This window comes from Caretta caretta, chromosome 9, assembly GCF_965140235.1.
Source record: "Caretta caretta isolate rCarCar2 chromosome 9, rCarCar1.hap1, whole genome shotgun sequence".
Classification (NCBI taxonomy): domain Eukaryota; kingdom Metazoa; phylum Chordata; order Testudines; family Cheloniidae; genus Caretta; species Caretta caretta.
This window is the reverse complement of record NC_134214.1, coordinates 54,385,053-54,400,247: the sequence shown is the minus strand read 5'-3', so window position 1 is coordinate 54,400,247 and position 15,195 is coordinate 54,385,053. Positions and strand designations below refer to the sequence as shown.

The following is a 15,195-nucleotide window of genomic DNA, read 5'->3' as shown; positions in this document are numbered from 1 at the left end:
ATAGAAAATGAAACCGCAGCTCGCGGTCGGTTGTTGGTGGCGGGCTCAGAGCCTGTTCCTTCGAACTCAGGCAGGCGCGGCAGTCGCCTCTGCGGGGGCCTGGCCCTGTGCTGGAGAGAGTGCGAGGCAGGCGCGGCGGTAAGCGTGGGGTGGGGGCTGGCTGTCGGTGTCCCCCCTCCTCCGCCGCTGTGGCCCGTCCGGGCAGGGCCCAGCGCCCGCAATCCGTGTGGCGGTCCGGCTGCGTGCGGAGCGCAGACTCGTGCGGACGGTGGCGGCGCCTTGCCCGTGTATCTGCGGGCCCTGTCCCCCCATCACTTCTCAGAGCCTGACCTCGGCGGGGCGCCCAGCCCCCTGCCCCGAGTTGCGAGCGTAACTGCAGAGCCCCTTCTGTGCTGGCATGGGGGGGTGGCCGCAGCGCTGACGGGGCCCGGAGGGACATGCTCAGGAGCCCCCCAAGGCGTCTGTGTACATAAAGTGCATAGGGCGGGAGTGGGGCCTCAGCCGGCATGAAGTACCAGGTCCCCAAATTTATCTCCACAGGCCTGGCGGCCGGGCCAAAGCGAATGTGCCTGGCCCCCAGGAGTGAAAATCAAATTGAAAACTTAACGGCACAGGGCCTGCTCCGGCCCCAGTGGAAGGGGCGGGGCTGGGGGTCAGCGTCTCCCTAGGCCGCGCCGCCGCGGGATCCACGGGCGATTTAAAGGGCCCAGGGCTTCGGCCGGTGTTGTCGCTACCACAGCAGCGGTCAGAGCCCAGGGCCCTTTTAAATCACTGGCCCCGGGGCAGCTGCTTCTCCTCCCCCCCCCCCCCCCGTTGGCAGCCAGGGGGTGCAAAAGGGGCAGGGACGATAAAATGTTGCTGCGGCAGTGCCTTAAGTAGGGTCTGTGCCGTGGCAGCGCTTAAGGACCCTGCAGTATTTTAACGTCGCTGCCCCTTTCGCACGCCCCCATCGGCGGCCCTGCTGCTAGGGACCCGCCAGGGCCGCTGATGGGGAGCGCAAATCGGCGGCGATGTTAAAGCGCTGACGCAGCAACACTTTAAAGCAAGGCAGTAGGGGCCGGTACCTGCGGCTACTATTTACCAGTACGCAGTACTAGCCTGTACTACCTTACTTTCACCCCTGCCGGCACCTTTATGATTCCTTGGTCCCCACATGTTGGCAGTCCTTCTGGCACCCATGTCTGGGAAAGATGGGGACTCTGAGACATACGGAGGCCCTACCAGTACTCCTATGTCTGTGATCACGACAGTGACCCATGCATGCACACGCCCACCCATACACCCACTGTCTCCCCTATGCATTGAGGGTGTGTACACTGCAAAAATAGGGTAGTTTCTACGCTAGCTCTGGTGAACATATCACTGAAGACACCAGACCTTGGGTTAGCTCAAATTAAAGCCTGTAGCAGAGCTTGGAGTTGAACTCAAGTTATTAACTCATGTTAAAAGATGAGTTGACATGTCTTTGCTGCAATTTTAATCAAATCAACTAGTCCGGGTGAGCTGTGTTAAGAGCACACACTTTTTTGTGTGTGTGGTGTACACATGTTTTCTGTCTCTACTATTATCCATGTGTCATAGCTTGTGTATCAGTGAACTTGACAGTGACACAGCTACACTGCAGCTGGAAGGGGTAATTCCCAGGTTGGGTAGACGCACATGTGCTAGTTCTGGTTGAGCTAGTACACTAGAAATAGTAGTATGCATAGTGTAATGGGTGACGGGTTTGGCTAGCCACGCGAGTACAGTCCGAAATGCTAAAAACATACTTTAGATGGGTAGCCCGACCCACCACTATGGCCACATTGCTATTTTTAGAGTAGCAATCAGAGCTAGCAGGCATATGTCTACCAGAGCCCCAAATCCCTGCCAGCAGCAGTGTAGATATGCCCAGACACAAGTCTTGATGCTAACACAGATACCAAGACATTGATTCAAGCCCACATGGACAGATAAGGACAAGGACGCTGATAGGCTTTGTGACATGGGAAGTGTCATTGGTGTGATTAATTACTATGATACACAGAGTTTCTGAAGGTCTGATTTGAATTGAAAATCTGTTGATGAAATATCCCATGTTCATAGGAACTGTGATTTTTTGCAGTTGCATTTGGAAATGCAGTGGCAGTGGATGGAGAAAGTGTTTCTTTGGAAAAGTATTCTCACCTTTAGAGTATCCTTGCTTGTTTGCACAGCAGAAAATTTGTGTAAGTTAAACAAATTAAAATATTTAAGCTTTCACTGAGCAAGCTGCCAAATAAACTTTCTAAGCAACTGATAATTGAAACTGTTAAGAGATAATTTGTGAATTCCTCGCATACTATGAAATGAGAAGGGATGTGAAGTAAGAAGTGTGGGAGAGGTTATTAAACTTTCCATTGTAGAATATCCATAAATCCTGAGATTAGTTTCAAATAATACTGTGCTAATCAAACATTTTATTTCAGGGAAGAATGAACGCATGTGGGACCAAAATAATTGTTGGTGTAAGCAGGTGCAATTTCATTATAGTTATTGGAGTTACTCTTTCTTATATTAGCAGTGAATTGGATCTATAGTTTGATAAACAATGCAGAAATACAGAGATGCTTGTGGTTTTACTACATAATCATAGAATGCTGTTTATGTATTGGGCAGTATTGAAAGAAAAGGTAAAATTTTTAAGATTATAGCTTTTGAAGGTATCACCTATGATAGGAGAAGACACAAAACAAACCCACTGTATTTGCAGTTTTTTTTATTTTACATTGGAATAAAGCCTCCAAAATGTTAAATCATCTGAAATAGAAGCAATAATTTTCAGTTTTGTAAATATTCATTTTTTTCCTGATGTTCTGAACATTTCCCACCCTTCTCACTGAAAAGTTTTGTAGGTTTTATTAAACAACATCAGTTATAATAAATTTTTGTTAAGAATGTTTGAAATGTTAGTATAACCAAAAGCAATGAGTGGTTCCTATGCATGGTTCCTTGAATCTTTTTCTACGCTCGCTACTGCAAATGATTACAGAAATCAAAAGACAAGAGTAAGTCATTTGAACTTTTCTGAGGTCCAGAAAAGTTATATTATCTTGTGCAGCGAGCAAATGTATTTTGCTCAGTTAAAAACTGACTCAGTGTGGGACCAGGTATCAAATGTCATTAGATTATTAGAATTAACTAGATTTATGTACACAGAAGTATTGTAATTGGTCAAGTGTTTTTGTCATTTTTGATTGCTTACAGCGTATTCAGCTGTCCTTGCCACAACTGCTTAGTCTAGGCAGGAAACATCTGAAGGCCCTTGGTGGTGACATTAAGTAACACAATCTGTGTTTAGTTAGGACCCAGTCCTGCAAACACTTATAGACATGCTTAACTTTAAGCACATATTTGTTTGTAGGTCTGGGTTTTACGTCTGAGAGCAGAAGAGCCAAAGAGAATGGCAGGGTTCTGGCTGTGTCCAGTGACTTAAAATCCCCTTTATACTGACCGCAAACTGAGGCCTGTCTCATCTTTACCATCACTGATTCTACAGTCGCTTCTTCCAGACAGGTAGTAAATTCAGAATTTGCTGTAGCTAGTTAAAGTAGCTCATCATTGTTAGTCCTAACAATGAGGCAATACTATAAACACTGTAAAAGTTTATTTTGTGGTGTTTTCAGCTGCACAGGCCACTTGTCCTGATATCACCGTGACTCAACAGCTTCTGAAAGAGGGATTTCATAGGTGAGTTGATGACAGCCATGTACTTGAGCAATGCATCAGTTGCTAGTTACTCAGGGCCCCTGTTCTGCAAACATGCGTGTACTTAACTGTATGCATGTGAGTAGCTCCATTGAACTAATGCATAATTGAACAAATGCACTGCACTGTATTCAGTGGGATTACTTATGAGTAAGGGTAAGCATATATGTAGGTGTTGGCAGGATCAGTGCTTAAATATTTAGTGGCCACCTATTAGTTATATCACGGCAAGGACATGAAGCCAACACGAAAATGTATTTCTGAGTATTTTCATTAATACTGGTGCATGAATGGGGAATTAACAAAAAAGAGAGATGTTGGTTTTCACAGATATGGAAATACAATAAAATATTGTTTCCTAAAAGGAAAAGGTCAGATTCTAGATAGATAAATGTTGTTTTCTATATTCTCAGAGTATCCTACAAATAGCAGAGAGCCACATCTAATATTTGAGATGATGAGTTTAAATTTTTGTGCAGTTATTTGAAATTTATGCTAACATTTTTTTTTTTTTTAAGAGACCTGCTAACAAAGGTAGAACTTGGTGCAGGGGATGAAGCCATAGGAAGCTGCACTGTGGCAATTAAAGAACACCTACCAACAGGACTTTATGTGGATCCCTATGAGTTAGCATCATTGCAACAGCACAACCTAACAGAGGTACGATGTCCAAGTGGTCATGTTGAATTGTTTGGAAGTGGTTCAAACAATAAAAAACATATCATGATTTGAATATTTGTGAGTAAATATCCAGTGTCTATAATTTGAAACTCCATTAGCATGAAGATGAACTTTCATCAGCCATTCCGATTTGACCCTTCCCTCTTATGTCAGAGCTTTCTACTATGTAGGGGCACAGTCATGGATGGAAACTAGAATGAAGGGAAAACAGCTTGCATTAGATTGAAGTAACTGTCCAGGAGTTGTTAGGGAAGATGATCCTGAGGCTCTGAGGAACTCCCCCAGAAGATGTGGTTATAGTGCAGTTGGAAGACATGTAGGGTACTTCTATAGGATTCTCTTATTAGTTATATAGGTAGTGTGTTTTTCAGAATATTGGGTGTGAATATATTGGCTCTCATGAGCAATATAGACTTGTACAGAGTGCAGGGGAGGATGGTGGTATTATGGTTTATGGTGACACCAGTGACCTGGGGAACTGTAGGAAAGAGGCCCTGGAAGCTAAATGTATCCATATAGTTTAGAAAAAGTTTATGGGACTCTACTAAAGCATTTCTTCAAAATGCTCCAGGTTCTTCACACAAGGCCTACTGAGAAACAAGAAGTATCAGGAAATGCATGCAAAGTAGTTGTAGGAGCACTTTGGGATGCTTGGGAATGAAAATCACTTTCTGAGGAAGGATGGCATTGTGTTTAAGGTGCTATACTGAGACTTGGGAGACTTTGTTCAGGTTCCTGACTCTGCCACAAACAGTCTGTGTGATCTCAGACAAGTTCCTTAATCTATGTGCCTCAGTTCTTCCTCTGTAAAGTGGAGATGATGATCTCTTTATTCCATCCTTTGTCTATCTTGTCTATTTAGATTGTAAGACCTGTCTCTTACTATGTGTAGATATGGTGCCGAACACAATGGGACCCCAAACTCCATTGGAATTTTTAGGCAGTACTGTAATACAGATTTAAAATATTGGCCCAAGTGTAGTCCTCAGGTAACTACCGTAACATCACTGAAGTTAGCAGCATAACTGTGATGGGCGCTATATGAATAGGACAGACACAGAATGAACATGGCTCATTTTATTTTAGTCATCCTGAGGAAAAAGATCTCTAGTCTGGGAATTAAATTGTTGTCTCCCTCATGACATTGTAGTAGGGTACCTTGACAGGTTGACTGTTTTAGTCATTTTAATCCTGTATTCCCTATATAACAATATCAGTGTGTTTTTCATGACATTCATTCTTCTGTATTGACTGTGTCTGTGTTTTCCACAGGCTCTGATGTTTCCAGATACTGTTGATGTGGAATCTCCTGAGTACTTAGCCACAGACCTTGCCATTGTTGTTTACATGAAACCTGACCCTCAGTGTGCTCGGTGTTTTAAAGCCATGTTGCCTGTGCACTGCCGGTATCACCGGCCAACAGAGGATGATGGGGAAGCACTTTCTCTTCTGAAGAGTCCAGAAATATTGATTCATTGCCATAAAAGTGAGAAATACACATAACTCCTACTTTGTTGTATGAAATAGGGAGGGATTAGAGAAATAACTATTACCATACAGAGTGTGAAATCCAGACTTTGGGGAAAATCACTGGTGGAGAGAGGTATGTGGATAGTCATTTAAAAACTGGGAAAATAGTGACTGCAAATGAAGGGCAAATTATTTTTTTACATCTATTTGGATCAATGCTACTTTATCCTGACAAAGGGCTAATTTAGTTGTTAATAAACTTCTTGGAAATCCCAGTTATACCCGTTTTATCCTCTAAAGTAACCCCAGGGGAAGGAGGATTGTATCCCCTAATATGGGTCTTTAAGATGGGAGTGTTGACAGTTGGCCTGCTCCTTAGAATCCCTGTAGAATCTGGACTGATGAAGGTTTGTATGGCCCACCTGTTTCCACAGCATTCTACCTTGCAATTGATGCAGTTCATGGCTTAGTCTATACAAAGGAAAGCTGAACTGTATCAATCAAAAGTATTCCGGTGCTTTCCAGCCCTCACAGTGTTCAAGTAGGAAAATCTTTGTAGGGACTCTTGACTTTCTGACAGATGGAATGATAGGGGCCTGCGACTATTTAAAAAAAAAAATCCAATATCTCATAATAATCATTTAAAATCTTATAAACAATCAAGTCCCCACTCCTACTACAAATGTGTTTCTTTTCAAGAGACAGGCTCTCCCTAGCTCACCGCCAAACCAGATATGTGAATACGTTTCTCACCTTTATGTCTTTACTCAGGCATTATTTGATGGATTATTTTCACTCTTACATCTTTGGGACTGTAGGGGGGTTCTATATACTTTGATGATGGGATCTCAAGACTCTTTGCCTTCCCTTGTCTCCCTGCCACCTATAGTAAACTTTAATGGTAGGGATTTCCTAGTAATAGACTAAATTTAAAAAATAGCATTGCAGAGATACAACAGGAGTCCATAAAGAGAAATGTTAAAATAGGTTATTATGGGGTATGGTGGAGGCAGGAACCATAGCAGCAGGGCTGGAAATTGGAGACAGCTCATAGACCAATGGTGAAATCCTGGTGCCATTTGAATCGTATTTCATCCCCATTTGCTATTCAGTGGGGCTAGGATTTCACCACTGGTGTAGACTTTCTTATATATCCAAAAATTTGTTGAGTTTAAGGATTTATGAAAGGGACTGACGGCACTAGTTTGAATCTGCAGGTTTCCCAGCGAAGTTCTGCCAGTGTTGATGTTCTTTCGCCCCTTAGCTTTTAGTCTTTTAGTGAGTAGAGACTGCTAAACTGCATGACAGACAGATATCCCCTTTGAAATGATTTTGCATTCCATATATTGCTTCATCCTGGTCTGATTCTTGGTGTAACATACTTCTGCTTTTCCTAGGTTTCCCATCAGTTGAATGTTGGAAGTATTCTGAAGTGGAAGCTCCATGTTCAGTGAGAAACCGGCATATCTGTCATTGGAACAATGTGAAGTACAAACCTGTAAGTTCCTACTTCAGACCAGAAGGGGCCTCCTAGATCATTTAATCTAGTCGCTTGCTATTGCAGACAGCCCTGTCATATAATCCCATTCATAAACTTGTAAGAACATAGGAACAGCCATACTGGGTTAGACCAATGGTCCAACTAGCCCAGTATCCTGCCTTCTGACAGTGGCCCATGCCAAGTGTCCCAGAGGCAATGAACAGAACAGGTAATCATCGAGTGATTCATCCCCTGTCGCCCATGCCCAGCTTCTGGCAAACAGAGGCTAGGAACACCATCCCTGCCCATCCTGGCTAATAGCTATTTCTGAACCTATCCTCCATGAATTTATTTAGTTCTTGAATCCTGTTATAGTCTTGGCCTTCACATCATCCTCTGGCAAGGATTTCCACAGGTTGACTCTGCATTGTGTGAAGAAATACTTCTTTTTGTTTGTTTTAAACCTGTTGCCTATTAATTTCATTGGGTGCATCCTAGTTCTTGTGTTATGAGGAGTAAATAACACTTCCTTATTTACTTTCTCCACACCAGTCATGATTTTATAGACCCTATCATATCACCCCTTAGTCATCTCTTTTCCAAGCTGAAAAGTCCCAGTCTTATTAATCTCTCCTCATATGGAAGCTGTTCCATACCCCTAATCATATTTATTGCCCTTTTCTGAACCTTTTCCGTTATACCTTTTTTGAGATGAGGTGACCATATCTGCACGCAGTATTCAAGATGTGACATATCATGGATCTGTATAGAGGCAATATGACACTTTCTGTCCTCCTATATATCTCCCTCCCAATGATTCCCAACATTCTGCTAGCTTCCTTGACTGCCCTTGCACATTGAGTGGATGTTTTCAGAGAACTATCCACAAGGACTCCAAGATCTCTTTCTTGAGTGTTAACAGTTAATTTAGACCCCATCATTTTATATGTATAGTTTGGATCATGCTTTCCAATGTGTATTACTCTACATTTATCAACATTGAATTTCATCTGCCACCTTGCCGTCCAGTCACTCAGTTCTATGAGATCCCTCTGCAGCTCTTGAGTAGTTTTGCATCATCTGCAAAATTTGCCACCGCACTTTTTACCACTTTTTCTAGATCATTTATGGTCCCAGTACAGACCCCGGGGGACACCACTATTTACCTCCCTCCATTCTGAAAACTGACCATTTATTCTTACCCTTTGTTTCCTATCTTTTAACTAGTTACCAATACATGAGAGGACCTTCCTTCCCATCCCTTGATAGCCCACCTTGCCCAAGAGCCTTTGGTGAGGGACCTTGTCAAAGGCTTTCTGAAAATCTAAATACACTATATCCACTGGATCCCCCTTGTCCACATGCTTGCCGACCCCCTCAAAGAATTTTAGTAGATTGGTGTGGCATGATTTCCCTTTACAAAAACCATGTTGACTCTTCCCCAACAAATTATGATCATCCATTGTGTCTGACAAATCTGTTCTTTACTATAGTTTCAACCAGTTTGCCCGGTATTGAAGTCAGGCTTACTGGTCTGTAATTGCTGAGATCACCTCTGGAGCCCTTTTTAAAAATTGGCGTCACATTACCTATCCTCCAGTCATTTGGTACAGAAGCTGATTTAAATGATAGGTTACAAACCACAGTTAATAGTTCTGCAATTTCACATTTGAGTTCCTTCAGAACTCTTGGATGGATACCATCCGGTCCTGGGGACTTATTACTGTTTAATTTATCAGTTTGTTCCAAAACCTCCTCTAATGTTACCTCAATCTGGGACAGTTCTTCAGATTTGTCACCTAAAAAGAATAGCTCAGGTTTGGAAATCTCCCTAACATCATCAGCCGTGAAGACCAATGCAAAGAGTTCATTTAGTTTCTCCGCAATAGCCTTATTGTCCTTGAGCTCTCCATTAGCATCTCTATCGTCCAGTGGCCCCACTGGTGGTTTTGCAGCTTCCTGCTTCTGATGTACTTTAAAAAAAAATTTGCTTTTACTTTTTGAGTCTTTGGCTAGCTGTCCTTCAGATTCTTTTTTGGCCTTCCTAATTATATTTTTCCTAATTTTATATTTGCCAGAGTTTATGCTCCTTTTTTTTTCCTCACTAGAATTTAACTTCCGCTTTTTAAAGGATGCCTTTTTGCCTCTCTCTCTTTCTTTTACTTTGTGGTTTAGCCACGGTGGCACTTTTTTGATTCTCTATGTTTTTTTAATTTGGGGTATGCATTTAAGTTGAGCCTCTATTATGTTGTCAAGCTTCATTTTAAAACTAGGTAGGTTGTTTGCATCCACCACTCCTATTGGGAGGCTGTTCCAGAACCTCATGCCTCTGATGGTTAGAAACCTTCTAATTTCCAGCCTAAACTTGTTCCCATCCAGTTTGTCCCCATTTGTTCTTTTGCCAATGTTGTCCTTTTTCTTGAATAGCTCGTCTCCCTCCCTGGTGTTTACCCAACTCTTGTATTCATAGAGAGCAGTCATATTCCCTCTCAACCTTTGTTCAGCTAATCTAAACAAGCCAAGCTTTTTTAGTCTCCTCTTGTAAGATAGACTCTACATTCCCTAATCATTTCTGCACCTGTTTGAGTTTGAATCCATGTTTCTTGAACATGGGTGACCAGAACAGTACACAGTATTCCCAGTGAGGTCTGACTAGTGCCTTGCACAATGGCATTAATACTTCCCAATGTCTACTTGAAATATCTTGCCTGATACATCCCAGGATTGCATTTGCCTTTTTTTAATGGCCACCTTGCATTGGTGCTCATAGTCACCCTGCGATCAGCTTATGCACCTAGGTCTTTCTCCTCCTCTGTGTTTTCAACTGATGAGCCCCTAGCTTAAATGAGACATAGTTATTTGATTATTCTTTAATTTTATCTGCCCATAACTACTCCTAACAATGTCTAGCCTATTTGGTGCTGGGGTCAGTGGGGAGTGGGAAAAATGGTGTACCAATAAAATAAAAACCAGCAGGATCTTATTAAAGAGGAAAAGGCAAAATACCACATTTATTGTGAAAACAGAAAGAATCATAGTAAGAAGTTAGTTATAGCTATAACATTCCATTCAATCTCATATTTATTCACACATTCAATCATACAAACACACACACACACACAGGTTCTGCAAGGTTGTTATCATAGTTACCAGCCTTAGAGTTGCTCATGCCAAGCCACTGGCCAGGTGGCCTGGACATGAGGAGGGAGCAGGGCCTTGTCAGATGCTCATCTGATGCTCCTGGAAGTTGGTTTGCAGAATCAGACGCCAAAATTCTCACTTTCTAGAGTCCATTTTTGTAGGAATTTCTTCCTATTCCAGTCTATGGGAATTGCTTCATCATGCTGTTGCTGAATCAATCAGCCGATAGCACATTCCTGACGGCTCCATGCTGCTAGATGTTATCTTGTTCTTTGGTTCTCCCATTCTTGAGGCTGTTGGGTGGATTCCAGTCTGCCCTCTGGGGGTCCTCTGGTTATTTCCACTTGACGCCTTCTTCAGCCGGTGGACACTGGATTCTTAGGCTGGCACCTCCCTGATCATTCAGTTATTATCCACACCAAGCATCCATCCACATACATCCTCTATCTCTATTTTAATCACAATTGTTAATACAACAAAAGGGTGGGGAGTCTTTGGGTGCTGTTTCTGTTGTTACAGAGTATTGCTTTGAGTCTCTCTCTGTGTGAATTGCTTTGAGAACAGACTCTGTCTTAGAATGTACTAATGCAATTAGCAGCTTGCAAGTTTCACACATAGAGGGAGAGAAACAGTACCAAAAACCAAGAGACCTCTTAATTAGTAATACCCTGGAATTTAAACTGTGGGGAATCAAACTCATTTGTGATTTTAATACAGAACTTCTTTAATATGATCCAACAACTCAACTCATGCTCTACTTCCATTAAAGGATTTTTCTTGCATATCCCCTTACGAGAACTGACTGGTCTATAATTCCCTGGGTTGTCCTTATTCCCCTTTTTTATACACAGGTACTATATTTGTCCTTTTCCAGTCCTCTGGGATCTCTCCTGTGTTCCATGAGTTCTCAAAGATAATCGCTAATGGCTCAGAGATGTCTTCAGCCAGTTCCCTGAGTATTCTAGAATGTATTTCATCAGGCCCTGCTGACTTGAAGACATCTATATTGTTGATTTTTAATTTGTTGTTTTCCTATATGAGCCTCAGATCCTACCCCATTTGCACTGATGTTCATTATGTTCGTTGTCTAATAACTGCTAACTTTTTTTGATGAAAACTGAAACAAAAACGTCATTTGACACTTCTGCCATTGCTGCATTTTCTGTTATTGTCTTTCCCTCCTCATTGAGTAACGGGCTTACCTTGTCCTTGGTCTTTCTCTTGCTTCTAAAGTATTTGTAAAATGTTTTCTTGTTACCCTTTATGTCCGTAGCTAGTTTAATCTCATTTTGTGCCTTGACCTTTCTAATTTTGTTCCTAAATGTGTTGTTTTTTAATACTCATCCTTCATAATTTTACCTAGTTTCCACTTTTGCTCCCTCTGTACATTCTGTGCTGTCCGTTTCCTTGATGACTGTTGCTGTCTCTGGACCTTTCCCCCTCCTGTAGTGGTTTACCTGGAGCCCTGAGGTATAACTGATGTTATGCATTGGTCTTCATAACTAGGCTGGGCAGAATTCTATTTTTTTATACATATAATTTTGATGGATAATATAGATGTTTATTTTTAAACATTTTCTCAGTTTTTACCAATTTAAATTTTCACAGTTGTGGGAAATTGAGGGTCAGACAATAATTATTTAATTATAGGAGATGCTGAGATTCAAAAAGTTAAAGCTCTATAACCACTGAAATACAAATTGTCAACATCACATGTCAGAATATACAAAGTAAATATCCTTATTCTAATAAGTTCTCAAGCATCATTTTTCTTACTTTACTTCTCTGTAAATTTTTATTACCATTGATGGAAATATTTTTTCATCTGGTGTGTGTACAGTGAAATAGCTGCTTACTGACATTTAACAATAAAAAACTAATCCTTCCAAGCCTATGCATAAGGATTTTACTCCTAGTTTGAAGAACAAAAGGAGGAAGGTGAATGTGAATGTTCTTGGGTTTATACATTTTGTGTTGGATGATTATTTTTAGAGAAAAGTTTAAAGAACGATAAAGGGAAAGGCCTTTCATGCCAATCTGGATGCAAACCTATGGCTTATGTCTCTGATGAAGTTTTTTTTTTTTTATTTCATTTACACTGGTTCTGGATTCAAGTCCTTGATACAGTCAGCACTTGATTTGAAACTCAACAGTGCTGCAGTAGTGCAGAGATTCTGAAATAAGAGTGACCTGGCACTGTAATTTGAGCAACTCTGCATCTCGGAAATCTTTGGAGGCCACAGAACATTAAAGGTGACCTGCAAAGGATTTAAAGAAGGTGGTGTTTGTGTCCTTTTTTGCTTCTTTATATATAAAGACGGCATGGAAGCTTTTGGTCAGTTTTTCTTTTGTTTTGTTTTTTAAAAAAGTCTTTTTGCTTTTTTCCACACGGAAATATCGGGAATATCGTGTCTGGTCACCTGCTTTTACTGGAGGACTTCTTGTTTACTGTTCTTGACAAAAATCTTCAGGACTTCATTAATAATAAGGAGCATAAAAGGATGCAAGCCCTTTTTTTGTCTTTGCAGGTCATAGTTACATGAGAGTTATTTATCCAGGTATTCATTCCATAAGCTTATTTCTCCAGTCCTATAGTGTGCGGGAGTTGCATAATGTCCCTAATGTCAAGGTTAATATAAGAGCAAAGCTGTAGAGAAAATAAATGAACAGTACAGTGCCTCTGGTACTGTGTACCAGATAAATGCCCCAGAAGTTCAAGAAGAAGCCAGTTCTCAAGATGGGCAGACAGACTAAATGGAAATGTCTCCCCCCCCCCCACTTTGACTTTTGAACTCCAATACTGTATGAAAGGATAAATCTTGTAAATGAATGGAGAGTGCCTGAGCAACTAGAGTGGTTAAATGATGTTGAAGGCTGTTTACTAACATTAAATAGACTGTGCTGTGAAGCTTGCTTAATTACCATATATAAACGAGAAACAAAAGCTATTGAAAATGGAATAATAGCTCAAGAATATGTTTTTACTCGGGTTTAACATCCAACTCTCTCTTCATAGGTAAATAAGGAAGTGATACTGCAGGTTCCAGTGGGACTCAAACAACACAGTGCCTTGGTATGTGCAGTGACTTTTCTTACCACCGTCCTGTGCTCCAGTCTGGTTCTTGCAGCTGTATACAAATATGGACACTTCTCCTTGGTGCACTGCTCAGAATGAAACTGAGCAAGACTTTATAGCTGGAGTCAGTACGAAACAATAATGAGTACCATGCATTAAATTTAACTGAATGCAAACTTAGTCTGTTCCATTTAGGGTTCCATAAATGGAATGCAGTTTATTATCTATAACCTGTATTATGGTAATGCCTAGAGGACCCATCTGAGATCATGACCCTCGTGTGCCAGGCACTGTACATACGCCTAGTAAGAGACCATCCCTGCACTAAATAACTTGCATTCTATTTAGACAAAGCAGGCAAAGGATGGGAGGGAGAACAAAGACAGAGAGAGATGAGGCAACTTTCCCAAGGTTATGCACCAATTCATTGGCAGAGCTGGGAACAGAACTCAGGTCTCCTGTCTCCTAATCTAGTGTGCCCTACGTTCTGGACCACACTGCCTCTCGTTACGCATTCTTCTTCCAAGATTTTAAACAAACTGACTTGGTAGATTGATTATTATCAGATAAAGAAGTTCCCTGGTCGTTTGAATTTTAAACTGGTACATAATTAAGCTCTGTTGTATTTGAATTTGTTTTGTGAGGCTGTACATTTAACCTGGAACAGGAAAGGATTTCCAAGCATTGGAAAGACACAATGGTCCCTATTTTATTAACGTTGACTTTCAGGAGGCAGCCAGATTTATATGATTTTAAAGAGGCCTTACAAATTTGGAAGAAACTTCCAGGTGTTTAATGAGTAAATCAGAAGCTGGACTAATAATTCTGATTTTTCAGAGGATAATAGAGCCTGTGAAATAATAGAGCCTCATCCAAATAGGAATTATTTTGAGAAAGTTCTGTGCATGTGTTATGCAGGAGGTCAGACTAGATGACCACAGAGGTCCCTTCTGGCCTTGGAATCTATGAATCTATGAAATGATGCTAAGCTGGAATTGAATACTTGGAAGACTGGAGGTAATCATCGGAGCTATTAAGAAATACAAGGAAACAGAGAGGAAATTGCTTCATTAATGGAAAAACTGAGCTGCCCCAAATATAACTTGTGTTTCTGTTGTCTGTCAGTAGGGGGCATTATGAGCTTAAGATAACTCCTAAAACAGATTTGTGCAGAAGACTGTTTTATTTCCCATATATCTAGAGGATATTAAATATAAGTGATTCTGTTTATGAAATTACAGATGCAATAAAAAGCAAAAGTCCTGTCTTTCAAATTCTATTCCTATACCCTTCTTATGTGGCCTATAGTTGCGCAGCCTAGTCCTTCCTCTGTCAGCAGAATTGGCCTTTCCTCTTCCTCCACAGTTACAGCTTCTGGAATTCCTGGGCATTGTTCATCTCCTTCTGAAGCTCAATAAAGAGCTTGTCTTGTGACTTCTACCGCAGATTGGAAAGTGATTTGACTCTGGTCTCTTGTTTTCCCTTGACAAAGTGCAGAATGATGATGGCTGCACCAGTACTTCATCCACTACCTCAGTTTCTGACTCCTCTGCATCTGTTTGGGGGAAGGGAGATATTTAAAAAAAAATTCAGATAGACTTTATTTGTTACTTATTTAGCT

The 15,195-nt window shown here is 41.3% G+C and overlaps 2 protein-coding genes across 2 annotated transcripts in view; both read left to right on the top strand.

Annotated features, from left to right (window-relative positions):
• Positions 1-7: 7 nt before the first annotated feature.
• Positions 8-15,019, top strand: PIGX (phosphatidylinositol glycan anchor biosynthesis class X). The gene is given in 8 exon segments (XM_075132297.1): positions 8-40; positions 43-369; positions 2,105-2,207; positions 3,645-3,708; positions 4,245-4,386; positions 5,680-5,893; positions 7,275-7,375; positions 13,515-15,019. Coding segments are annotated over 8 exon segments (1,143 nt in total). The 3' UTR covers positions 13,674-15,019.
• The window catches only part of PAK2 (p21 (RAC1) activated kinase 2), a 102,546-nt gene continuing 94,673 nt past the window's right edge, over positions 7,323-15,195 (top strand). Inside the window, exons 1-2 of the mRNA XM_048864077.2 lie at positions 7,323-7,375; positions 13,515-13,571. The gene's annotated coding sequence lies outside the window, so the exon portion shown is untranslated. The remainder of the gene's footprint in view (positions 7,376-13,514; positions 13,572-15,195) is intronic.